A 27,992-nucleotide genomic window follows, 5' to 3' on the forward strand; every position below is an offset into this window, starting at 1 on the left:
TATACAACTGAAGTGTTTCAAAACTTTAGTCCTGTAGTTATACAACTGAAGTGTTTCAAAACTTTAGTCCTGTAGTTATACAACTGAAGTCTTTCAAATATTTTCCAACTGATATTTAGATAGTTTTTAATAAAAAAAAGTACTTCATTTCGTATTTTTGTTTCGATTTATGTACGAATCCAAAGTTATTACATAGCCAGAAGTTTCTCTTTCTTTTTTTTTTTTTTCTAGGGGATGATCTCGGATTAAGCAGACGTCGGATTAACGAGACTTCGGATAACGAGAACCTGTATTTCCAACTTCTGTATTAGCACGCAGTGTCTTTCGCTACCACTTGAAAATGAAGGGTTCTCCATTTATAGCTCACCTCAATAGTCAATGGTGTGTACCCTTGTAACTATTGCCAGAGCTACAACGGTACACCCTGGAATAGAGTTGGAAACTCTTATTATTATTATTATTAGCTATATGGTGCAAGGAAGCCTGAGGCTTATGCTGCACCAGCCAGAAAAAAAAAAAAAAAAAATCCCAAGTTACCCTGAGAGAGAGAGAGAGAGTTAAAAGGGAATCACCAAGAAAGAGAATAATGATGATATACAGCTCAGGACCCTGGGTGTGCCAAGCCCATACTCACCAGATGTGAGCTCTTACGACGGAAAATATGATGTCACTGGACAGAGGAAATTGTTTTGTGGGGTGTTGTATAGTATTCTTTTGGAACATTACCATGCATCAAAATCATTTTTACAATGCTAAGAGACAGTTAGTAACACGGAGAACTGTATGCGCACTATTAATGAGCCCAGTTTTCGTAGCATTGGATAACGCTGTATTTTGAGACCTAAAAAACTGTTGCAACTCCGAATATGTGCAACAGAGGTGTAGATCAACTTCAGCTTGTTAAATTGCTCATTTTTAATAAGAGCTCACTTCCACCAGGTAGATAACTCATTTTATGGCACCATCATACAAATGTGGTTTCTGCTATATCAAAGATTATCTCAGCGATGTAATATTTCAGTATAAGATGATGTCACGTATACGATGAATACATACAGCGTATGTATTTCTTTTTCAAATGCCTTTCGGATATAAAATTAAATTTGGTACGTGATCGACAAGATCTATAAGTTTTAGTGTTTGGTTTAAAAATAAGAAAATGATATACCATAAAAAAAACAATTAAAATCATTAAAATCTTTGGGTTAAAACTCGTAGGACACTCACTTCAAAACTATTTTACTTTCGTGGAAGAACATCCAGACAAATGAGCAAACTGCAATCAAAAATATATACTTAAATTAGCTTTCCAGCAAGTTCAGGTTTAGAAGAAACTGAAAATAAATCTTCATTTCATTTTCATTTGTCAAAGGACTGATCGTTTTTGAGCACAGAATTCAATGATGACATGAATTATGTTAAAATACATCAAACATTCCGTTCCGCAGACAGGAATTTTCATATGGGGAAAATCAATAAAGTTACAATGAGAGAATTGGAAGTCACTCAAATCTGAAATGACAAGATTAATATTTCCACCCGTGTCCATTCTTTATGTTGCTCATGAAATTTTATAAAACGCTTACGAGAAACTTTCAGCATTACAAACTTTTCATGTTATAGTCTAAGAAGAAAGTTTATCCTAAATTCATCAATTTTAATAAGCATTTTTCAAAATTATGAAAGCACTAAATGAGTGTCAGCAAACTCAATTGCTAATTATTACCTTGTAACTTACCGTTAAAATATATTTCATGCTAACAGGATCTTGTCGAGAGGGTTGGGGAAAGGGGGCGAGGGTGGTGAATGATAATACGCTCCATGTGTTTTGGGATTGGGTAACAGTAGGGAAATAATGTGTTCAGTTAGATTTCTTTTTCACACCAGTGTTTAAAAAGAAAGGGGCGGGAAGAGTCAGTAGATAAGGAAACTATGAAGGTAGGAAACTTAACAGGAGGCGGGACACTAATGATGCTGTCTGCAACACGTGGCTAGTGAGAAGAATGCTATTTGGTATCAGCCTTCTTCACTTCCAATCCGCTTTTCGAACCTCTTAGCTACTCCCATTGAGGATCCAGTAGCGGCTTTTGAAGAAATCAAACGGAAGGCGCTTCGGGTTTACCTTTTACCGGCTATCAGTTGTTGGGGGTAGGTAACCGGAAAAGATAACTCCACCTCGCTGACGTGAACGAATTGTAAATCACACACAGACCACACATGTAGAGGCATCAAAGTCAGTAGTCGAAAGCTGCAGTGGGATGAATATCGAAATTAAATTTGAATGAAGTTTAAATTTATTACCTGCGTTTCGCTATTGTGGTTGAGTTGTGATTTTTGTGTTTGAAGTGTATCCAGTATATTGTAATCATGAAGCGGCGTATTGAAGACACCAGAACTCAACTAAGTGTCAGAGCTTTGGCATTCTCTGTTGATGCTTTACTGGGACATCGGGATCATAAACGTCGTCTAAGAGGGCATTCAGATCATTCTGATATCGGTGATGGACAATTGCTACCTTCGAAAGGCGTGCATAACTCAGTTCACCTTGTAAATAAATCTCAAGTGATCAGTGACAATCGACTCTCTAAAACAGATAGTGAGGGAGAATGTTCAGCTGTCAGATCCAACGGTAACTTCTTTTTGTAATTATATTCACAGTTTCATAATTACACGTTAAATAAGTGAAGTGTAGTACTTGAATTTAGTGATGTTTCAAAGCATATGCATTTTGACAGTCGTTTAGCCCCCTCAGCGCCCACAAGGGACTGAGGGCGCTAAAGCTTCCTCAAGAACATATTATTTTGCATTATGTAATTGTACTGACACGTGTTACTGCATGCAAAAGCTACCAATGTGGAAATTACGACTCTTCCCCCCAAAAAATGAAATTTCTGGATGCACCACTGGCCAATAACTTTTACTAAAGTAATGAAAGTGCTCCCAGATATGTTTTTCTATTGCAAATATTTAAACTAATCCACATATCAGTTATTTTAATTTTTTAGCTTACTGACTCAAATTTATATTCAATACATTTGTAAGAAAATTATTGAATACAAATTGCTATTATTTTAAACCCTCAGTTAAAAAACTATCATATAAAACCTAGATATAAACCCTTTTAAAAATGTTTTTTATAATAACGAAATGTTTTTGTTTTGTTTTTTTTTTAAGACAACGAAATTTTTTAAAAATATTTCATAATTTCTTAGCTTAGAAAAAACATTGTAGTGTTCACATTTTAGCTTTAATGACACTAATAATATATCGTTTTATTACTGATTACTGTTCAATAAAAATAAATAAATGACGATTGAAAGGTTGTGAACCTTTCACATAATTTCCTGTATGATACAGCTTGTAGTTTTCTCTATATAAATTCATTGGGACTTGGTTGTTGTTGTTGTTGTTGTTGTTGTTTTAGGATTTTAGGAGCATCGGCGACTAAGGCCATATTGCTCCATGTATATTGTCTGTAAATTGCATGTATTCTGGGGTATGTTTTCTGTTTGCTGGACGAAAAACCCAAGTTTTCATGAAAAAAAACCGTGCTACCTCGCCTGAGACCGACTAATTCAGCCACGTTATGAAAAAGGCCCATAAAAATTCCTCATAAAAGGCCCATAAAAATTGACTGGCCTCAAACTCGCGCAATTTCCACCTAGTGTGGGGAAGATGGCGATTCTACGAACTGTGCTACCCACGAGGGTTGGGACTTGGTATTAGTAAGGCCAGAAAATGCAAGGAAGCAGACTTTTACTACATCAGTCAATAAAATAAAAAAATAAAAAATAAAATTATTATAGGGTTGCCCGTAATTAAATACATTAACCCGTATTTGTGTCTATAAATTGCGTATGTTCTATGGTCGATTTGCCTGTTTTGCTGGACGAAAAAAACCCCAGTTACTGGGGAGAAAAACCTTGCTATCTACGCCTGAGACCGACTAACTCAGCCACGGAGTGAAAAAAGCCTATTAAAGTTCCTCGCGTCATCGACGGGATTCGAACCCAGGCCTTTTCCACCCGGTGTGGGGAGGACGGTGACGATACCACTGTGCTACCTGCGCAGATCCAATAAAATAAAATATACTACTTCCATTCTTACAAAATAACCATCTGATTCTGTACTGAACTACGGGAGGCACCTTATTCCAGGAGTCGACAACCCACCGTCCGTATGCGAACTCCATGATATCCGGCATTCTGTTATTCCCTCAGATTTTATATTTGTGTCGCCAGATTCTTATCTCATCAATGAGAGAACAGACCTTCCTCAGTCATCTTACTCAACCCCTTCAGCACTTATACACATCAATCAGACTTCCCTTTAGAAGTCTAGTTGTCAAACTTTGACAACCTTCTAAGCCGTTCTTCATATATACCTTCTAAGGTATATATGAATATATATACCTTAGAAGGTATATATATATTCCTTACCTTCTAAGGAATATATATATATTCCATACCTTCTAAGCCGTTCTTCATATATGCATCGATTTGCACTCCTCACTAATCTGGTCGCCCTTTTCGAAACTCTCCATAAGTTCTGTCTTTTTTAATTGCTATCTCCAGACCTGAATACAATATTCCAAATGGGACTAACCATGTCTTGTATAGAGGAATAAAGGTCTCAATAAATCATGGGCAGGACATCATGTACCTTCCTATTCCGTTTTATACTGCATAGAAAATTCAGGTAGTAGTAGTACTGGTAGTAGTAGTAGTAGTGGCATGTGATGCAAGAAAGCAAATGTATGAGCTTATGCAGCATCAGCCAAAAAAAAAAAAAAAATCACACCATTCCCTCCAAATGCCTGTCCAGTTCCTCCTTAAATTTATTCAACCTATCAACTTCCACAACGACAGATGGAAGTTTGTTCCAGCAATTAACCACCCGCTGGCTAAAGGCAAATTTCCGCACATCTATTCTACATCTGTCTTTTCTTAATTTGAATTTATGCCCCCTTAGGTTCGTAATCTGAACAAGTGGAAGGATCCCATCAGAATTCAGCGTGCTCAATCCATTCAAGGCCTTATATACCTCAATCAGATCACCGCGCAGGCGCCTAGTCTCCAGCCACTGCAATTTGCAGAACTTAAGCCTCTCTTGGTAAGAGGATCCCTTCATTCCCCTCACCAATCTTGTTGGCCCTTCTCTGTACCCGCTAAAGTAAATCTACATCCTTCCTAAAATGAGGTCTCCAGACCTGTACGCAGTACTCAAGGCGTGGCCTGACCATTGCCTTATACAGAGGGATAATCACCTCCTTTTCCCTGCTAGCAAAATTCCTATATATCATTGACAAAACCCCATGACCTGCCCTGGCAGCCTGTCTGCATTGCTCAGAGAACTTCATATCTGACTGCACAATTACTCCCAGGTCTTTTTCATTTTCTACCACCTTAAGTGTAGTACCACACAGTTGGTACGTTTCTCTGGGGTTATTTCTACCCACATGCAGTTCTTTGCATTTGTCAAGGTTAAACTTCAGTTTCCACTTCTTAGCCCATCTGCCCAAATTTTCTAGATCCTGTTGCAGTAGCAGACTGCCATTACTGTCATTAACAACCCTGCCAACCTTTGTATCGTCTGCAAACTTCGACATTAAGCCTGATATACCTTCATCAATATCATTGATAAATATACAAAACAACAGTGGACCTAACACCGAACCCTGTGGGACTCCACTAATAACATTAGTCCAAGAAGAGCATCCATTGATTACCACCCTCTGTCTTCTCGCACTTAACCATCCTTTTATCCATTGTAGCAACTTACCCTTAATACCATTCTGCTCCAATTTGTACAATAGTCTTCCATGCGCAACAGTGTCAAAAGCTTTCCTGAAATCCAAATATATGATATCAAAATTGTTTTTTGCATCCAGTTCCTTTGTAACCACATCATAATATCCTATCAAATTTGTCAGACAAGACTTTCCCTTAACAAACCCATGCTGTGTCTGAATTATTGCTGCAGTCTTGTCTAGATGATCCTGCAATGCATCCTTAACCAGAGACTCCATTATTTTACCCGGAACAGAAGTTAAACTAACTGGTCTGTAATTACTCGTGTCACCCTTCGATCCCCCTTTGTGAATTGGGGATACATTTGCACATCTCCAGGTCAGATAGAATCATATCAACTAAGTGTTTTTTAAATCGGTTTGATTTAAAAGTAGTTTGCTTTTAGCTCCTCTCCCTCTAATTATTACCTCCCCAGGATTTCTGATCTAAATTAAAGGCTATAATTTTAAATGATCCTTACATAGATCACAGTCTTACATTTAAAAGCATTAAACTCTTTGCCATTTTTCGGACCATAAATGCAACTGATCCAACTCTTTTTGAAGCAACATCGTCTAGTTTCAATTGTTACCCACCATTTCCACCTTCAAATCTTCAGCAAACTTTGACAGCTTTCCTTGGATGCCTTCATCAATATCATTTATGAAAATTATAAAGGACAACCGTCTGGCGCTAATCTTTTAACGTCCACCATAGCCGACTGACTGGTCAGGCGCGAGGGTACATAAGTTTGTTAGTTTGTTTGTTATTTGGTTTTTAGGAGCATTAGTAACTAAGGCCATATTGCTCTGGGAATATGCGGTGGTCATTCCATGACCTTTCCGCATCCTCCGTATGTGGTGGTCACGGGCTCGAACCCCGATCTAATCAAGAAGCGTGTGCTACGCACTGCTGCTCCTGCCCACCTGGCTACGGAGGCGCCCGGGTACATAAGTACACGCCTTTTGGGTTATGTCGGGTTCAAGCCCGTGACTGCTAAATACGTTGCTATTTCTTGTATTCTTTCGATCTTGAACTCTTCTGACTGTGTGGTCGTCCCGGAGTATAAACAGAAAATTTATTTATTTATTATTTTTAGTTAACATGCAATCCGCGTAGGATCTTATACCAGTAACTCCAACTTCTTCCAGTTTGTATAGCAGGCTTCCATGAGAGACCATGTCAAAAGCTTTACTAAAATCTAGATATATAGTGTCAAAATTGTTATCTGCATTCCAACTGTTTAATAGTAATAATAATAGTATTCGCGATTAGTGCAAAGAAGCCACAGTCTTTTTCTGCACTGGTAAAAAAACAAAACAAGTAGATAAAAACACAAATTATATGCTTCCCTCCTCACACAGGTAACTATCCAATTGACCTTTGAATTTATTCAAACTATCACTATCAGCCTCAACTACCTGCGAAGACAACTTGTTCAACGACTCGCTGGCTAAAATAAAACTTCCTACAAATCTAATCTGAACCTGAAGCCCGGTAATTTGAATTTATGACCCCCAGTTCTGGAATTCTTTATAAAAGTGAGAATTCCACCATTAATTTTACTAACACCTCTCAGAGCCTTGTAAACCTCAATCAGGACACCTCTGAGGTGCCTGATTGCCAAGCTCTGAAGCCAATATAATCAGAGTCCTTCCTCATACGGTTGTCTTCCTGCAGATCTCACCATTTGAGTAGCCCGCCTTTCGATCCCCTCAAGAAGCTCAATGTCTTTTTTTTTCAGATTAGGTCTCCACACTTGAACACAAATAACCACACAATAGTAATTTTCCATAATGTTAAACTTTGAATAACTTCTTAACTTTTAATAATGACACAATTAGATAAAAATTAGTTAAAATACAAAACAGAACATTATTAGAATTACAGTTTTTCAAAAGAAAACAGTGACCACATTTTTGTTTGCAGTTAACTTTTAATAGCATTATAAAAATTATTTATGCAATAAACATAAAATTTTTCAATAGATTATATGTATATTTGTTCATAAATCGACATTTATTTCACAGTAAATCGAACGTAATATTCAGCACGTTTAGCATGTAAACCAGCTGGTTTTATTTTCACATAATTCCTGAAAGTTGTGTTTATTTTAGGAGTTTTAAAATTTTTAGAAAATTGGACTTTACAATTACTTAGCTTAAAGTTTGCCGAATTCAAACTTTGACACCGAGAAAGAAAGCGAGCTAAAAATCGTTAAAGAGGGTACACGGACGAGATTCTAATAATTAAACTCAAAATTTATAGGCTATGATTTAATCAAGTTTGTACAATTTCCCAGCAGGTGGCGAACTTTTTCATTGCGTCAAATATCACCAAACGACCGACCTATATTACTTTATTTCAATTAATCTCAAGGTGACTTTTATATAAATTGTTCTGTAAAAATTTAAAATAATTTAAAATATGTCTAAAAGTGATCAGATTAACAAAAGATAAATTAATAAAGCAAAAACGTAAATTACTTATTCTGAAACGTCTGCTTTATATAACGGAAGCTTGAATAATTATATTAATTTCTCAACAAGTAGAATTTAATGTATTAACTTCTAATCTAGTTTAATTACTTAATACTTACTCTTTTTAACACCGTACTTAAGGCCTTGATGTTGAGATAATGAGTTGAATGATCTTACATATTAATATTATTATTATATTTTTCTTTTTTCTGGGATTACTGTGGCACAAATATAGAACCGTACTACGAGAAACTCAAGAGTGGCGGTTATAAACGGGCGTCAGATGGCAGAGCGATACAAGAAAGCAAAGATACCGAAAAAAGTAGCTAAATTACAAAACTTATCTAATCCCTATAATTGATTATTAATTGTTAATTAATTATTAATGGATTAATAATTAATACGGTGCTAAACAATTCTTCTTTAAATATACATAAGTACTTATGTATATTTAAAAAAGGCTTTAACGTACGTTAACGCCTTCCTAAGCATTGAATATTGGCAGGTGGTTAAACAAGATCTTCAAATTCCCCTTAAACGTATCAAGAGGCATTCTGTATGCGAATTGCGGGGCTCAGTTATGTTCCTCAAAGCCATGCTGCAACCAAACAGTCTGATCGCTAAGGGTGTATTGAGAATGGTTGCGGAGTGGACACCTTGGATGCTTATTGTCATAAGGACTAATATTCATATCCCGGCCAAGTTATTGACAGGTAGATACGACACGCCAGTGCTATCAGGCATCATTTCACATCCACATAGAGATATACATGCAGTCTGCAAAAGATGCCACTCCGCTCCAATCTCATCTCCTTGAAATGCGCCAACAAGATGTTCCCACTGAATACAATGGAAATCCTAAACCGATACCAAGTCAATTGTGAAAAATTATGCTCCAGTGAGACCTACAGAACAGCTATCTTCCAACAAACAACTGAGTCCCAACAGTACTAACTGGAGCCCATAGTCTTTTGCTTGCATGCAAACAAAAACTGAGCTGGAAGGGGTCCTCATGTACAGTCCTCCCCTAGTTGTCAAGCGTGGTCGAGGATTTCGTGCAGGATGTAAACAGCCTCGGGGCTCAGTTATGTTCCTCAAAGCCATGCTGCAACCAAACAGTCTGATCGCTAAGGGTGTATTGAGAATGGTTGCGGATGCTTCCCTTCGAAGTTAATCAACAATGAAGAACAGCTCATTTATTTATACAAATTTTACCCCAGGAACTCACATCCAGTGATATGGGCTTGGCACACCCAGGGTCCTGAGCTGAATATCATCATTCTTCTCTTTCTTGGTGATTCCCTGCTACTTCTCTCTATCTCTCTCTCTCGGGGTAAATCAGATTTTTTTTTTTTTTTTTTGCCTGGTGCAGCATAAGCTTCAGGCTTCCTTGCACCATAAAGCTAACAATAATAATAAATTTGTCTTTTCTCTCAAAACTGTAAATATATTTTCTAAGTTGTTAATATTCCCCTCTAGCTTACATGCTGGTCAAGGGGTGATTGTAAGTAGCAATCAACTGATTGAATAATAATAATAGTTTCACCTCTTCAAGATAAGAGGTAACTTTCTCTTTGATTGAAGGCAGATTTCCGTACATTCAGTCTAAAAATTAATAAGGCCAAAAGATGCAAGGAAGCAGACTTTTACTACGTCAGCCAATAAAATAAAATATACTATTCCCATTCTTACAAAATAACCATCCGATTCTCTAAGGAAAGTTCACCACTAAAAATTAGTGGTGAACATTTCCTTAATTTCAATCTGTGTCCACTTATGTGTGCATTATCTTAAGAAAAAATATGTACGCATCATTAAAAACGTAAAATGGTAATTAGCAAATTTTGTAATATGCAGAACTGGAATCTCATCCTATAAGAATATCTCTTTGTAACCACGGCTACGCGAATACAAAGAGATATTCTTATAGGATGAACGCTTTGTCGATAGTAGTGGTAAACGTAGTCTGTTCCTACTTGTGCTAGCCAAGAGACGGACAAGGGTGGAACGGCTGACCATGTCTTTAATCAGGGGAACAACCAGCGGTTTTTCCAAGACTAAAATAAATTTTCTATTTATACTCCGGGACGACCAAACAGTCAGAGGAGTTAACAAGATAGACAGAATACAAGAAACAGCACCGTATTCAGCAGTCACGGGCTTGAACCCCGGTCACTCAAGGCACGTGTACTTATGCACCCGCGCGCCTGACCACTAGGCTACGACTACAATCCAACGAATCCAGAATACGCGCCCAGTCTAGGTACTCATCGTAATATCCATACACTTTTAAATCTCTGGCCTTTACAGCGTACTGTATCACACGACAATGTAAACTACGCGGAGATGGGGGAAACCCCTAGTGCCGTTAGACCCTAAACACACTATACTCATGCATATAGCCAACAACCTAAAGTATGCACCTGAATGGCGTCATTGGACTATTTACATCTGGAAAAAAGTTGCCTTTTCCGATGAATCACGCTTCTTGCTATGCCGTGTGACGGTAGATGGATAAACCGTGGAGAGAAATCACTCCGATGTCCTGATTCAACAGAAACAGGCACGAGGCGGCAGTGTTCCTGTATGGCGGATGCTTTCCTGGGAATCTCTTGGAGCCCTCATACCCTAAACCGTAATCTGAATGCTAAAAACTACTTATCCATTGTGGCTGATCAGGTGCATCTCTTCAATGCGACTGCTAAAAAACTTAACTATTATATCCTCCACCACGGACTATCGCAGATCTACGGAGTACAATCCTGGTGACATAGTAACTTCCAAGGTGATATACGGGTCACCTGGAAAGTTACTTTCAACTATCTTCCGGGGGAAGGAACCTTGCTGTCTACGCCTGAGACTGACTAACTCAGTCACGGAGTGAAAAAAGCCCGTAAAAGTTCTTCGCGTCATCGACGGGATTCGAACCCGGGCCCTTTCCACCCAGTGTGGGAAGGTGACAATACCACTGTGCTACCGCGCAGAACCCTTCCATGTGTCTTTCCGGATGGCACAGATGTGTCTCAGCAGGATACCCCTCCCCGCGACGTTGCCGGTATTGTTCGAGAGTGGTTCGCCGAACACGAAGGTGTCTTCCAGGTATTACCTCGGTTGACGTATTCGCCGGATATGAATTCCAAAAAATCTCTGAGATTAGGTGAATCGACAGAGCCGAATTCGATCCTCCACCACGGACTATCGCAGATCTACGGAGTACAATCCTGGTGACATAGTACAACATACCTCTTACAATGTTCAGAGGCCTTACAGAGTCCATTGCTTGTCGTGTGGCGACGGTATTGACGGCAAGTGGAGGACATACCCACAATTAGGTAGGTGGCCATAATGTTTTGACTGGACAGCGTAAATGGAATAATTTGTACAAAATTTTAAGCACCATAGTAACTTCTCATTGGTGGGATAATACTACAATTACTAAAAGGTTGGTTAAATGGTAGAAAAAGGACTATTCTAAATTGGTGTTGCTTTGAAGAACGATCAGGCTCGACAAGATGTGGGGAATTAAGGGGTATACAGCACAGGGCCCGCAACTGTTCAAGGGGGCCCTGCCGAGACCTTAATATTTTTCCCTTTTTAATCATACTTTAATGCAAATTTTTTTAAGTAATTAAATTCATTTTTAATAATCTACAAACATAGCATAAACAGGTCATTTTCAATAATCTACAAACATAGCATACTAAACACATCTTTATTTTATTAATTTTTTATCTTATTGATTTATTATCAATAAATCAAACACGTATAAAAAGACAAGAAGAGACCCGTCACGCTCTTTGCATCGGAATCCCCGTTAGCTTTCGACTTCCCTACTCTGACTGTTTCTGGGTGATAAGCACAATTCCATAGGATTCAGTATTGTATCTCTTATTATTTCTGATAGGAAATACAGTACTGAATACTATGAGGTCTGTACTGTAGCTATCGAACTGATTTACGCACCCAGAAGCATATATAGATCAGTTCGGAACCCCCAAGGTGCTGTGAGAGTTTGGGTCCCTTGCTAATAGAAAATTTTGTGTATTTGGATATATATTTCAATTTGGGGGGGGGCAAGTTGGTGCACCCAGAATGTCTATGCATTATCTCACCACTGTTTGGACGGCGAGAAACGGTAGTAGCCAAAGTACAATTCCAACAAGACCTCGATGAATTTATTTAGTCTGAAATTTTTTTAAAATTCAGCCTTTGGGTAATAGCAGTCCTAGAATATCTTTAGTTGATAATGAAAGAGACTTAAGATAAGAGTAATTATACAATCCGACATGAAGTTCTCTGAGCAGCGCAGACAGGTTACCAGGAAATCAAATGGTTCCGTCTTGATGTTCAGATCACACTATATTTTATCTATCACGCACTATACACAAAGTTTACCAATAATAACGAAGAGACCACTCGTATAAACCATTGGTTAGGCCAATCGTTAAGTATTGCAAACAAATTTGGAGAACCAATTTCAAGGAGGATGCGCATCTGCTGATATGCTGGCCTGGTATGATCAAAATTCTCAGTTAATGTTCAGAATTCTGCTTCGGTGTCGTTCATGACAAGAATTTTTTTATAATGTAAATTTAGTTAACAATAATGCATAATGGCCAGATACTCTGAAGCCTAATGCAAGATATTTTTTATACTGTCATTTAAAATCTTTGTATTGATAACTATTACGAGACATTTTGAGGGACAGGAAGTGAAAATGCAGGACGTCTGATCACTTTGAATTAAATACTAACTGCGTTTTCTTAGTGCCCAGTTTGTCAGTTGAATCGAAGCAAACACAAGTCTGTTGCTGTTCATTATTTTATATTTGTTCATAATACACTTCAGTTAAATAATAGGAGTGCTTCCAAACTTACAGAAAAGTTCCACTTGCCTTCCATTTAATACAGGTTCTCAAAGAAATCAAATAGAATAAAAATACATTTCCAAGTATGTCAAATATTAAAACATAACGATAGTTTTACTACGTGATGACAAGGAAGAAAATGAAAGTATTTAATGACTAGCTTTCATTTGCTTCCAATTAGTCAAGCTTAATTGACACACTGAATTAACAAAACACAGGAAATTGTCTTCCGTCTTAAAATTTGTAGGCGAAAGTGGCGAATCCTTCCAGGAAACGATAATATGGTTTGCTTATAGTTAAAACGTGCTTAGAACCGAAATTGTTTACATTAGAAGTGTATTTATTTTTACAATAAATCCTTGTCCTCTGGAAAAAATCGTAGTCGAAGGAATTTTGTTTATCTACTTTCTGAGAAAAAAATTCCTATTGAATAATTATTTATTGATTTTTATTTCATTTATTGCATTTGGCAATCACATGATCGCGATTGAATACTGAGTGATTTTTATTTTATTTTTTTATTTTATAAATATTAGCATTATTGAATTTTATAAACACACATCCTGTATTTCCATATGTACGTTTCCGGTTTATTAAAATAAAACAAATAATCTGTAACGGTATATTTTTATTCTATAGAGTTATCTATTAATATATTTTAAATTCAGTATTTCTGTTTATGTTCCCATTATAAACAAAAATATTTATTTCAGATACGAAAACAGAGCTCCGATCTTTACACGAGTTTAGTAATCAACAAAAATGCTTACCAAAAGATAATTGGTTAGCATCTTCACTGGAATCTCCAACCGTGACACCAGATGTCACTGTTCGTGAAAATTCAGAAAATAGTAACTTTCAGGAGCATATAAAACATCCAGCAGAAAGAACAATAGAAAGCGAATTTGAAGAGTCAGAAAATCTCCTGAGAGTGAAACCGTTTACTCATATAGCAAATGGCAGTTCTATTGAAAAGGAAGAAATAAAAGTTGAATTACATGAACAGGAACTCTGGTCACAATTTCATCGTCTTGGAAATGAAATGATCATAACAAAAGCTGGAAGGTGAGTAAGTAAATAATATAAATAAATATATAATTTTAATTGCTGTATTACATAATATATTTTTTGCGTAGTTTGTATTTCCTAAGTAGATCTTCTTTTGCATGTTCTTAACGTTAGCGTGTAATGTGATATGATTCATATTATTATATATGTTTACTAAAAAAAACAAATATTAAAATATTTGTTTTATTTAGTAAAGAATTAATGCGAGGTAAGAATTGCGATTTGTTATAAAGTGAATTAATATAAAATGTTATTATTATTAAAAATCAATAGTGATTAAAATATGATGGAAAGTAAAACAAAAATGTTGGATTTATTCCGAACGTTACGAACAAAAATGATTCCCAATGTTTTTTCTTCTTGTGATTTTATATTTAAAAAATATATATCATTCCTTCAGGTTCAGTATTTTTATTTTTTAGCTCACATTTGTACTATTTGAACTGTGTTTATAATTGGCACTTTTTTTTTTCTTTTGTTTTGTTAGGAGATTGTTCCCCGCTCTGAAAGTTAGGATAACAGGTCTGAATCCAAATGTTTATTACATCGTATGGGTAGAGACAATCCCGGAAGATGACCACCGTTATCGATATGTTTATCCCAGGTGAGGATTTCGCTTTTACAATCCGTCTAATCTCAGATCTTAAGGCTTGATTTCTGGGGACGCAATTGTTCTGGGGTCTTGGGGTGTGAGGGCCCTATAACAACACAATAACTTTTGGGCCAGGGCCCACGCGACCTTATTTGAGGCACTGGTGTCCATTTTTGGAGGTCACTATTTGTAGGGTCTCCAAAAATGTGCCACAGATCCCCAGATCTCTTAAATATAGCCTTGCTCAGAGCAACTGGATATGTTTCGATTTATTCAATTTGAAATTCTATTGAAGTATTTTAGATTAATAAATTTCCTTTCCATTAAGTTGAAATTTTAGAAAAAAAAGGAATATAAATGTTGGATATGTTAATCTATACAATCAAAAACACAAGAATGTAACACAGTCCGGTGTTTTTGATTCATTTGCTTTTTTCCTTTGGTAAATTGACCTGTATGGTAATTTTGAAAATAAACATTATTATTTTCATTATTATATCCGATGACAAATACAATCTGTTCTATGTAGTTCACAGTGGATGGCTGCAGGTCCTGGGGATCCACCACTTTCCCAAAACTTCTACGTTCATCACGATAGTCCCGCAACTGGTCGACAATGGATGGCACAACTAGTCAGCTTCGATAAATTAAAGTTAACGAATAATAAACAGCCCGTGGTAAAGGGTCAGGTAGGTACATTTAAAATAGTCTGGTTTAGACCTGTTAAAATCCTCAAAAAAACCTCGATTTAATGTGTGGTAATGCTCTTTTTAAGTTTCTTCAATAGTTTCAAATGTCTTTTGTCATGTCATTAACATTACCAGGTACTAAATGTTCTACACCACTTTCAGTTCTTTTCAAAATGCATATCAGTGAAGATTGTATTAACCGATATAAGTAGATTTTAACATCTGCTTTGAAGCAAGAATTGAAAATAACGTTGAAATTTTCCTGATTTCTAGGTGGCGTTGCATTCGATGCACAAATACCAACCTCGAATTCATATACTGCGAACTGATGATATTCACACAGACCCTGAAATTCAAATCGAAAAATCTCGCCCATTGACGTTCACATTTCCGGAAACAGTATTTATTACCGTGACGGCATACCAAAATCAACAGGTAAGGTTTTTCTCTCTTAAAGTTCGTAATACTCTATACAATTTATTGTATAATGTATAATAAAAATGTCGCTAGGAAAAAGACTAACTGCATAGAAAAATTTTTGTGATTTCAAATACGTATTGACTGGTATTCCTATACGTAGTAGACCAAAGGTCAACAACCTTTTAAGGCAGTGGGTGGCATGTGCATCAGAACATGTCCAAAACTGTCTTTTATTAAGATATCATGTAAATATAGTTAACCAAGGTTCAGAATACGTCATTGAACAGATTGGTAAGCAAGCAAAATCGAGAGATGGGTAAAAGGATGAATAGAGCTCGTTAGCTCGCTAGGTAAACCTTGGATCTTCCCACTTTCTGTTTGTCACTATGGCAACGTATCACAACAAATGCAGAGATAGCGTAACGTACTGTTACGTAGATAAACAAGGCACGTGTGTTCGCATTAAAACAACTTGATTAAGGCTGATTAAATTCTGTAGCATATAAAACATGCCCTTCATTTTGAAACAGTAATAACCACTAATAATATTCAAATTGACTTAGGACATAATATCTAGGTTATACTAACGTAAGGCGTTCACTGAAAATGTTTTTAGATTGATGTGTTTGCAAACAACATCGACACAGCAGCCCTCACACATTTGGATTGCCCTCAAATATACCGCCTAAACGAAAAGTAAGGGACCCAGGGAATGGTGGTTCAAAAAGCAAACACAGGTCGTTATCTATTGTATACTAAAAGGTTGCATAGTTAACGAGACAATGGGACTCAGTAAAGGGATTCTATGAAAATTCTGCCAATTGTCCATCGATGGCACAGCATTTTCACTCATTTAGCTTCCACTCACAAAACTTTTGGTGTCGTTTGCCCCCAGTGTTAGCCATAGGCATTTAGCTCGTATATAACACTAGTAATTTGGCATAATGAAAATGGCTATTAATTATTTTAATACTATTATTTTTATTAAGACTTTCGTTATAGTGGCCTTTCATTGCGTAGTTCAGTATAGAGTAGTTTACAGCATAAGGAAAGATAATTGTAGATTGGATTTCAGAAAATCGCCTTTTGTCAAGGAAAACACTATTGGCACACGATACTACCTTACCAAAAGTAATGGGACACTCGTAGTTATAAGCGAGACTCCTCTTGGGTAGCACAGTTAATAGAATCGCCGTCTTCCCCACACCAGGAGGAAAAGACCTGAGTTCGAGTCCCGTCGATGACATGAAGAATTTTTATGGGTATTTTTCATAACGTGGCTGAGTTAGTCGGTCTCAGGCGAGGCAGCATTGTTTTTTTTTTCTCCCGGAAACTCGGGTTTTTCCTTCAGCAAACAGAAAATCGACCATTGCAGTATACAGTATACGGAGCAATATGGCATTAGTTACTGATGATAATAGCCATTCACTTGTATGTTACAAATAACATTTTTATTCAACTAAAATTTCAATAATATTGAAATTTTCAAATTTTAATAATCTTTTTATTGAAATTAATAAAAATATATTTTTATTAATATGTATATATATCATGCAGCCTCTTTTGATTAGCTTATGAGGACTGGATTTAAAGAGGTAAATATTTAGTAAATAAAACAAACAAATATTTGGTAAATAAAAATATATAGCACCATGGAGACAATTTTTGTTTGTTTTTTATATTTTTATTTACTTATATTTAATTAATTTTTTATCTTTATTTAATGAATGAATGAATTTATTTATGTTCGCGTTAGTGTTATTTATAACACTAATAATTGTACAAAACTAAAAGAAATTACTACTAAAACACTGCAAGTAATATTAATTTGTTAACATTACAGTTAATAATTATTAATAGTAATAAATTAATATTACTATTAATAAATGAGTCTAAATATATAATACGGCATGATATATAAACGATATAAGATAAAATATAAATGTAATAAAATAAGATATCAAATATGTCTAAATATATAAATAGCATTAATTTTACATAACTGATAAGCATTAAAAATAATTTGCTAAAGTAATTGAAAGCCAATGCACTTGAAACGATAAAATCCTTAAGTTGAAAAGGCAGTAAATACGAAAATGCTAATATGGCTAAAACTAAGTGTATTTTACACTTCAGTGGGCTGTGTTAACACCGAGCAATTTCCTATTTTCCATGTTATGGTCTTCGATAATATCATCTAGAAAGTTGATAAACGCGACCTCTCTGTGCCATTACTTCCGTGTTTTAAGTATCCATTAACAATAAGACTGTTAGTGAAATTTAGGAGGGTGGGGGAAGTCTAATCATAAAAGTTATGATGTGCTTGCTTGCTTTCTACTTAGATTACAAAGCTGAAGATTGCCAGTAATCCATTCGCAAAGGGTTTTAGAGAGGCCATCAAAAGTCGGTAAGTGATTGCTACTGCTGTCTAGGAGTTTAGATAAGAAATAGCTTTTTTTTTTGTTGTTGTTGTTTGTTATGTTAGCTTTTAAAATTAATTAATTAATTTCATTAATAAATGCATTAATTTATTTAATAAATTAATTTGGTTAAAATTTTTAATTTAATTTACGGATTTTGCAAAAATTACTTCTGTTTTTTTAAATTATAGTTATAAATAATATTAATTTATAACTATAATTTTATTATAGTTATAAATTATTATAGTTATAATAGTTATTTAATAAAAATTGTATTAATTTAAAATTAAATTATTTAAAAATAAAATATTATTTTAAAATGCAGGATTCCGTTAGAAAATACTAAAAAGTCTAAAAATATTAAAATCTGTTGTAATCAACCTCAAAATAAGATACTTTTCTTATTATTATATTAGAACTGTTATAATATCGGGTGTAGGTACACTAATGTCCAAAATTTAAGGAACAAACAAAACCAAAAAACATGAAAAGATAACCATTGACGAACCACACACATTGATGAAACAATGGATTGTGTAGATACGCTAATGTCCAAGGTTAAACCCTCTCTGAGGCTTCTTCTTTCATGCCAAGAAAGAAGACGTTAAGCTTACAATCCCAAATGAGAGTGGTTCAGGTTAGAAATTCATGAAAATGACTGGGTTAACCAGTAATATAATGCATAAAGTGCTGTTTCCTCATAAACTTTATTCATAGGTACTGCATTGGGCATAACTTTAAGTTTGAAACTCACTAATTAATACAGTATTAGGATTTAATACTTAATAGACCAGATTATGAAAGATGACTATTGATGAATAGCCATATATGGAGTGACAATAGGTTATGTATGGCTCGTCAACAGTCATCTTTTCATAGCCTGGTTTTTAACATGTTACTGTATTAAATAACCGGTCTCGAACTTACGCCCAATGTAACAAAGGACTTCTGCGATGATAACGGAGGGGTAGAGACTCCAATGCGCCATTATACATCAACTCAGTTATGCTCTACGGAATCAAACAGTAATCCTTACTCATAATAGTGGTTCTCTAAGTATTGATCCAACAGGCAAGTTGGATGTAGTGCGATTTTTACCCATTAATATGAAGTCTGGAACATCCCTAATGAAAAGGTGAACATTTCGGATTCACACGATATTATCATAAGTTTTAAATAATCCGATATTATCATAAGATGATAATATCGGTCGCCTACACACAATTGTGATTCTATTCTTCAGTTCATGTCAATTTAGTAGCACTGATGGCAGATAAACCTGATCTTTAACAAAGTTCCAGAGAGAAAACACCCAGCGGTGTGATGTTTGGGGACCGCACTGACCACAGAGTTGGATCGAAAAATGCACTTTGCTCGGTCATCCTGTGGTGAACTGAGCTGAGGGTAGCCTTCAACGGAGTTTCATGACATTCTTCGTGTTTTCTAGGATCGTAATTATAGCCCAAATATTAGCTCTCTCCTCTTGAATTCGGTTTATATGAATTCTGTAACATCAACCTCCCAGAGAGGTCTATGTCGGGGGCACTGTCTAGTATGTTATTATACTATGACGAGTTTAGAGGTTAATGAAATGTTATGTCCCTGAATTTTTTGTTTCTTTGAGGCATTGTAGTTTGCGCCTTTAGAAATCTTTTAAAATTTCAACCTGGTAAAAGCGATACATTCGCAAGAATTCGAAATTCTTGCTTTTATCCCCATTCGTGGTCAAATTTGATTAAACCTTTGCTACACAAGTTAGGAGAATAGCCTCAGCTGGATACTCACTTCCAGGTATGTGTAATCAAATTTGCATATATCAGAAATTACATGCATTCCATAATATAATATACTTAAATTTAAAATTTCATTGACTTGATCCAATTTGCACTTCATCACACGTAACTGAACTTTTGGACACCAGTATACTTATTGAGTTATTAATAAAAATTTATTTCCATATTAATTTTCCATAATATATTAAATACTTTTGGATTTCACAACAGAAAATTTCTTAACCAGCAGATCGCATTTTAAGTTTTCGAAAACTGAACTTTGGGATCAGGTCTATAACTTAGTTAAGTGGTAATACTCTGTTAAAATAAGATTGTTTGCTGATCTGTCACAATTGATGATGCTAAGCTCCTGTCAACAAATATAACAACTGTATAGATATGCAGTAACCGATGAGCTCTCTCAGTATGGACTGATTTATAACTCGATTGATGCTTCCTTGAAAAACAACAAAAAAAATTCATGTAATTCTGTACACATTTCTAGTGCGATATATGCCATATAAGAAGACTTCCAAAGATCTCTCGAATGTGGTTAATGTTCATTATTCAGAGTTCGAAGATATTTAAAATAATATGGGATCGAAAGGTTTAAATTGCATGCTAATTAAATATTCTTTATAATGTGTTTTTCGTACTATTCATGATTTCACAGGATGACTGGCACGAAATAAATAAATATTTATTTTTCGTTATCGATATTTAGCAGTAGGATTTAAAAAAATGAAAATAGTATTATTAAAGTATCATATATAATTAATATAAACATTTTATTTATTAATTTATGTTAAATATTAATTTTAAATAAAAAAAAACTGTAAATGAATTACTGTTAATTTCGTTGTATGGCGCTACTGCTGCTTAACATACTGTAAGTCGTTTGGCAATTAATGAAACACGAAAGTCAAAACAGAAAAAAATAAAATAATATAATAATAATGAATTTAAACTTTGTTTCTAAAGAAAAATAAAACTGAATATAAATTTCTGTTATAGATTTCATTGGGAAATGTTGCGAAATATTGCAATATTAATTTTAAATAAATAAATAAAAAATCTGTAAATGAATTACTGTTAATTTCGTTGTATGGCGCTGCTGCTACTTAATATATACTGTAAGTTTTGGCAATTAATGAAACGCGAAAGTCAAAACAGAAAAAAAAAAAAATAATAATAATGAATTTAAACTTTGTTTCTAAAGAAAATAAAACTGAAAATAAATTGCTGTAATAGATTTCATTGGGAAATGTTGCACAATATTTAAGAAAGATATCGGTTAAAACCAAAACTTATATCTACTAACTTATTAGCCCTGAAACACGGAATGTCTGGTTCGAAGTCCTAGGAACAAAAAAAGAGAAAGATGAATTTGTTATGTGTCAAGCTCCGTCAAAGGTAATCGCACACGTCGGAGTGGCGCCAGTACCTCTTCAACCTGAGACACATTCACGGAGTTTGTTTTCTTTTCTCTCGAGCTATGGGCATGGGAACTGATTATATGACTGACAAGTCATGTTCATTATATATATTCAACTAAGGAGCAGTATTGGTCCTCATTTACCTTTCATAGACGCATATTGTCCACATCCACCCCATCTGTTTTGCTCCAAGAGCTTTTCAACTCGTCTACGACTCAGTGAATTCACTTTTCATACGGTTAAGCAATTAGTTAAAAAAATGGAATATATTTTCTTTCGTATACGTTCTATAGTTATGCGCAGATTTTAGCTAAATTTACAATAAGTATTGATCAAAATGACTTTATTGCTACCGGAAGTGGATTAATTATTTAGTTTTTTAGAGAAAATCTCATGTACTTCCGGTAAAATTCTCTTAAACATTTTGTTAAAATTTTCATATTGCTGCCTTTGAAAATATACACAGCATAATAAACTTAATAAAGTCTTTCCCTAATAAATATTATGCATATTGTTCCTAATACAAATGTTTCGATTTGCATATTTATAATTTTTAATAATGTAGTATAATTTAAAATAAACTACTTAAATTTTTACGATATTACGCGAGTTAGTAACACTATTTTAAATAATCTAGCAATTGAGTAATAATTAGGAAGAAATTTCAAATCATTCGTTTACAATGGTGATTTGAAATTATTATTTAAGACAATTCAAAAATATTTATTATATTTTTTTATTTCTATTATTTACTCCTGATAAACCATTTTGTAGTCATTTTTAGAATTGTTTACAGGAGTGGTTGATTTGTAAAGATGGCGTCTCTCTTATAAGGTTTTAAAAAAGTTGAGGAGTGACCAGTATTTTTTTTTTTTTTTTTTAATTTGTCTTTAATGAATTTAATATCCATATGTAGCATGCCTGGTCCTGAAATAATGAGAGGATGAATATGAACCTAGGTGATAACTCAAACTCCCAATATACGAGACGACTTGAAGTTGACAGACTTGTAATCTTGCTGGGCTGTCGCTTTTCGCTGGCTAATCTTCGATACTTGGAAAATTAGGCAGGTGACGTTGACAGCTGGGTTGTACTACTTTTGTCGATGTTCTTAAGTGTTTCGCAAAACAAAGCTATACTTGGACATCATTAATCGGTGGTGTACATACACACACATATGCCCGCGCAGACGGCGTATAATGAAATCACTGCTGTCCAAAGGCTTCATTGACGATCCCTTTTGCGTCATCGTCCTATTGGAACTTTGTCCTTAATTACCCTTAAGCGGTACAAAGATGAGAAGGTCATAGCGAATAAGTGGGGACTATCGGAAGAGTGTTCTGCTAGCACCTTTAGAAACTTGTTTACTTTTGAGGCCAGTGCCGCATTTCGGATGTCTAGGGCCCTGGCGTACATATATGTTAAAAACTAAAAAAAATTTACTCCTTGTAGTAATTGTGTTGGTCTGGATTGGTTCCTGGAGCATTGTTCCACTGTAATTCGGTAAAACTTTGCTGGTGGCACAGTGGTTATAATCACCGTGCTATCCACACCGGGTTGAAAAGACCCAGATTCGAATCATGTCAATGATTCCAGGAACAGTTATGGATATTATACACATGGGTATATGAATTAACTCTCGGGTTAGTCCTAAGACAGTTTGTACTCCAGTAAACCTGAGTTTGTTTGAGGTACTCTACGTTTCTGGTACCCCTAGAAATCGCTTCAATTAAATAGCTATCAGCAGGTTTGTTTCATTTTTGTTTACTTGTAACCCCTCTCAGTGCACTTTCCAGCAGGCCTATTATTCTTCCTAAAATGAGTTTCCAAACCGATATGGAGTATTATATGGTAAGGCTTGGCTTTTTCTCAAGTCCGTCGAAATTTGTATACATGTTCAATATAACCCAGAAAATATTCTAGAAATTCAGAACAGGTACGTACATGTTCAGCTTTTACTAGTTGTTACAGGGGTGTTCTCCTTCCCTTTGAGTGTGTCGTTGTTCAGAAGACAATACAATTTTTTATGGCCGTGGTACCGCTATTGATTAAAAAGGTCAGATTTTAGAAAATTGATCGTCTAGTGGTTTTAAAACAACTCTATTCCTCCACCCCCAATAGTATCAATCACGGTACAGTGCAAAAGTGCATTGCTGGCAAGCCTTCACAATTTCCTATTTTCTGGAATCATTAAGTCTTACTAAGTTGTGTCTCCTTGTAGCAAAGGATCAATAGGTTCATATATTCATTGGTACTTGTTGCTAGGCACAGATTTATAACGTATCAAGTCTTATATTAATAACACATTAAAGAAAGTCAATGTCCGTGCCGTGCAGACTATCTCTGGGTATTGTCCATATTGACTTGCTCATATAAATCATCAATAGGGTAGTTATAAATATCTTCTGTATACAGTGATGTACTTAATTGTAATTGAAGAGGCAATATGTGAAAAAAAAAACAATTTTATTGACAGTACTTATCACATACATCTGCTTACTACTACTCAAGCATAGTACTTTGCATTTATTAATGTTAAATCTCAATTGCCATTTCTCAGCCCATCTGCCTAATTTGTTTAGAACTTGTTGCAGCAGCATACCTTCATTATTGTCATTAACCATCCTGCCAACCTTTGTATCATTTGCAAACTTAGACATTAAGCGTGATATACCTTTATCAATATCATTAATAAATATTGAAAACACAATGGGCCCAGCACTGAATCCTGGGAAACTCCACTAATAACAGTCCATTAACAGCAATGTCCATTGATAACCACACTCTCCCATTCAACGTCTTCTCCCATTCAACTATCTCTTTATCCGTAACAGTAACTTGCCCTTAATGTCGTACTGCTTTACGCTTTACTGAAATCTAGAATTATGATTGTCTAATCATGATTGCACCCAGTTCATCTGTTACTGCACTCTCGCAGCAGCACAGTGGATATAATCAGCATCCTTTCCACACCGAATGGAAATGGCTCAGGTTCGAATCCCGTCAATGACACAAGGAATTTTTATGGGATTTTTTCACAGTGTGGTTGAGTTAATCGGTCTCAGGAGAAGTTTGCATGGTTTTATCTCTAGCAATCAGCTGGATACACGCAATTAACAGACACGATACACTGATGCCTCATGACCTAAGTTGCTTTAATTCTTAACACACATTTATCATTGGACATTTGTTACTGCGTCATAGTAAATAAAAATAAATAAATTTTCTGTTTATACTCCGGGACGACCAAATGATCAGAGGAGTTCACAAGATAGACAGAATACAAGAAACAGCACCGTATTCAGCAGTCACGGGCTTGAACCCCGGTCACTCAAGGCACGTGTACCTATGCACCCGCGCGCCTGACCACTAGGCTACGGCGGCCTTAGTTAATTCCATTGGTCAGACAAGATCTCTTCTTGACAAATCCGCGCTGTAATTGCCGTATAACTGCATTCCTGTCAAGGTGGTCCTGAAGTATTCTCTGTTTCTGTTCGTTGCACCATTTTCGATACACCCTTGAAACTGTGGTGCGTGAAAAGTTCAGGAGAACTGCTGTTTCAGAGATGCGTTGTCGAGCACGTCTTGCACCTATTACCATGCCACGTTCGAAGTCCGTTAGATCACTGCTTTTCTCACTTAGTTCACTGACTCCATTACTTTCCCAGAAACTTTTCGTCCTTTGATCTCCCCCTTTGCGATCGTAAAGGAGGAGATCAAAGTTCATTTCACACCTAATTATGAGAGCATCCTTTCACCTGAGTGTAAGGATGCTCTCATAATTAGGTGTGGGTTAAGCGCCAAAGAAACTAAGGCTGTGAGGAGTCAGTTTAATATTATTAATATTAATGGAAAATAACACAAGATGCAAGCTTATACAGCATCAGCCAAAAAAACCCTGAGCACTTCCCATATCATGTGTCTATTAGCTGTCTTAGAGCCGATGCAATGGAAACATTTAAAAAAAAAATAAAAAATAATGGTTACGCGAACCGAAATTCATACATCCACTTGTAGTATGTCTAAATTGGACGAGTTATTGGGAGAATTTTCGTTGGAGGTTTACCGCTCTCCTTTTTACAATTAATGTTTATGCTAGGTTACCTGATAGAAAGGTGTTCAAACGTCAGCGAACCCAATAGCAATCAGAGAACCCAACCCATCTCATGGAAAAAATAACGCACTTAAAAACGATTATTAGCTAGTGAGCTAATGTTTCGGTATTTTTAGTAAAAAGGTAAACTGCAGCCATTATCAATCCATTTCAGGATGGAAGCCTCCTCAACCATTCTCTGTGTGTGCTATAATGCACAAATCCCGCACCCACAAAATGAAGTGCTATACCGGTAGGTGCCAGCAATGCCGCCCCCAAGGCTGCCCAGACTTGGAGGCCAGCGAAAAAAAAAAAAAAAAATCCAACTAGGAACAATGTACACTTGTTCAAACAAATATCGACCGTATGTAGCAATCAGTAAATTGAACCCTCGATCTACTCAAAGAGCGTGAGGTATTGCACTCCTGCTCCTGGCCACTCGGCTACGGAAGCCGCCGAGTGGTCAGGCCGCCATATTGTTAGTAACTTGGCATAACTATAGCTTGTACTCACTGCTTAAATCCATTTAAGCAGGAGATAATAATTGATTGCGAACCTGCAGACTAATTAGTACTACCTTTCTTTTCAGAGATGGAATTGATGATGTGGTCCATCGTCGACAACTTCCAATGACTACTTTTGATGAGACTTTCGTATCGGCAATGAATGAAAGGATATTTAATGGTAAATAAACTTTGTGATGTTTATTTATATTTATTTATTTTATAATAATCGAAATATGAAAACTAGATGGATCTGTAACAATGGAAGAATTTACTGATATATAAGTGACAGAAGCGGCCATATGGCGTTTGAAGAGATTAGTTTAGGCAGATTGTCATCAAACAAGAGCGGAATTGACAGATGTTTTCAAATGCGTGTCTGGTGCCTTCATTAGAACTTGCACCACGTTGAGAACCTCGCAGACGCGTGGAAGAAGATCTCGTTGTCTGATGAATCTTGCTTTACACGTCTGAAATGATGGAAGAGTTTGTGTATGGGGAACATCCCGTGAAGTAATAGGCCTACGTGTTACTTACCGACAAAACAAGTTACTGATGGAGGAATAATGATGTTGGACTTCTTTTTGTGGTATGTACCTGGTCCTCTAATTTTACTGGCCAGCAATGAATGAAAAAATAGCCAGATCGGCCAGTTTTAATCTGAGAAGTGTCAGACAAAGCTAACTACTTGAAGTACTCCGAATTTGAGCTTAATGAGTAAGTAAGAATCGCTCCCATCCTGTGGATCGATGTTAGTGATCAATAATCATGTTGAGAGATTTTTGATATAAATGTCAATTGTTAACATTACTATTTTATTTAGTACATCTAGTGTATATTTGCTATTATTAATAGAAATTTTGTTGTTGTTTTTTTTCAGTGGGACAAATGCAGTATATTCCATCTGCACAAAGTAATGCTATAGTCGGTCCCCTGACGTACATCCAAGGAAATCAGTTCTACGGATCTCCTGCCTGGTTCGAAAGTAGCAGGGCCAGAATGGGAGTATTACCAACAATGTCCCCCTTACCAGCTGCCAATTCTATGTTACCTCCATTTCCAGCATTTCATCCACCAGACGTTAGTTTCGTTACAAGTTGGGGCGAAATACATCCACCCCCTCCTCCAACCCCTGCTCTTCTTCCGCCCCCAAAATATATTGCTCTTTATCCAACCACTCCTCACTTCTCCTCTGTTTCTTCACCCTCGCAGATTGGACTACCTAATTGTGAAATAGGTAGAGAAGAATGCAAGCCGACCGCTCGGGTGGTCCCTACAGTCCTCCACAACAACTCAACCCCCATGAACGTTTTGATCAGAGAGGGACCTCTACAGTGTCTTCAGAAAACATAAACACTCAAATCCTGTACAGTATTCTGTAATAACTAGTCACTACCGAAACGTAATTTTGTACAATTTATTGTTTAATACTATTAAAGAATTATTCGAAGGGAGACGTAAACCTGTGAGGACTCTTGTGTTATTTAGAATTTTATCATCTTTTGGTATCTTCACTTGTCAGTGAAATCCTTATACCAGCTATACAGGGTGCTGGTGGTTCAAATTTGCACGAAAAAATATAGGAGCATATTCTATAGCTAAAAAAGTAAGGGAAAAAAAGTCCCTATAAACATAAGTCTATATTTACGAGATACTAAACATTAATCATAAATTACAAAACCGTATAAAATGTAAACCAGTTTTATATTCAAATTTATGTTATAAAAATATGACTGTATAAAACGGGATTTAACCAATCCAAAATATCGACATGAATAGCATTGTTCTACAACATAAATCATACTAATTATTCAGTTGTGAGTAACCAATATGGTAGAGTACCATACAGGCAGTGTCAACGTT

The 27,992-nt window shown here is 35.8% G+C and overlaps 1 protein-coding gene across 1 annotated transcript; it reads left to right on the top strand.

Annotated features, from left to right (window-relative positions):
- Window positions 1-2,367: 2,367 nt before the first annotated feature.
- Window positions 2,368-27,482, top strand: LOC150083685 (T-box-containing protein 2-like). Its single transcript, XM_090378567.1, has 8 exons — window positions 2,368-2,629; window positions 13,850-14,201; window positions 14,692-14,808; window positions 15,326-15,485; window positions 15,759-15,920; window positions 18,248-18,312; window positions 26,216-26,310; window positions 27,010-27,482. The coding sequence occupies exons 1-8, from the start codon at window positions 2,368-2,370 to the stop codon at window positions 27,480-27,482; spliced, it is 1,686 nt and encodes a 561-aa protein (XP_090234693.1).
- Window positions 27,483-27,992: the final 510 nt, after the last annotated feature.

Source organism: Mastigoproctus giganteus, chromosome 7 (genome assembly GCF_048544385.1).
Source record: "Mastigoproctus giganteus isolate SK-2022 chromosome 7, ASM4854438v1, whole genome shotgun sequence".
NCBI lineage: Eukaryota > Metazoa > Arthropoda > Arachnida > Uropygi > Thelyphonidae > Mastigoproctus > Mastigoproctus giganteus.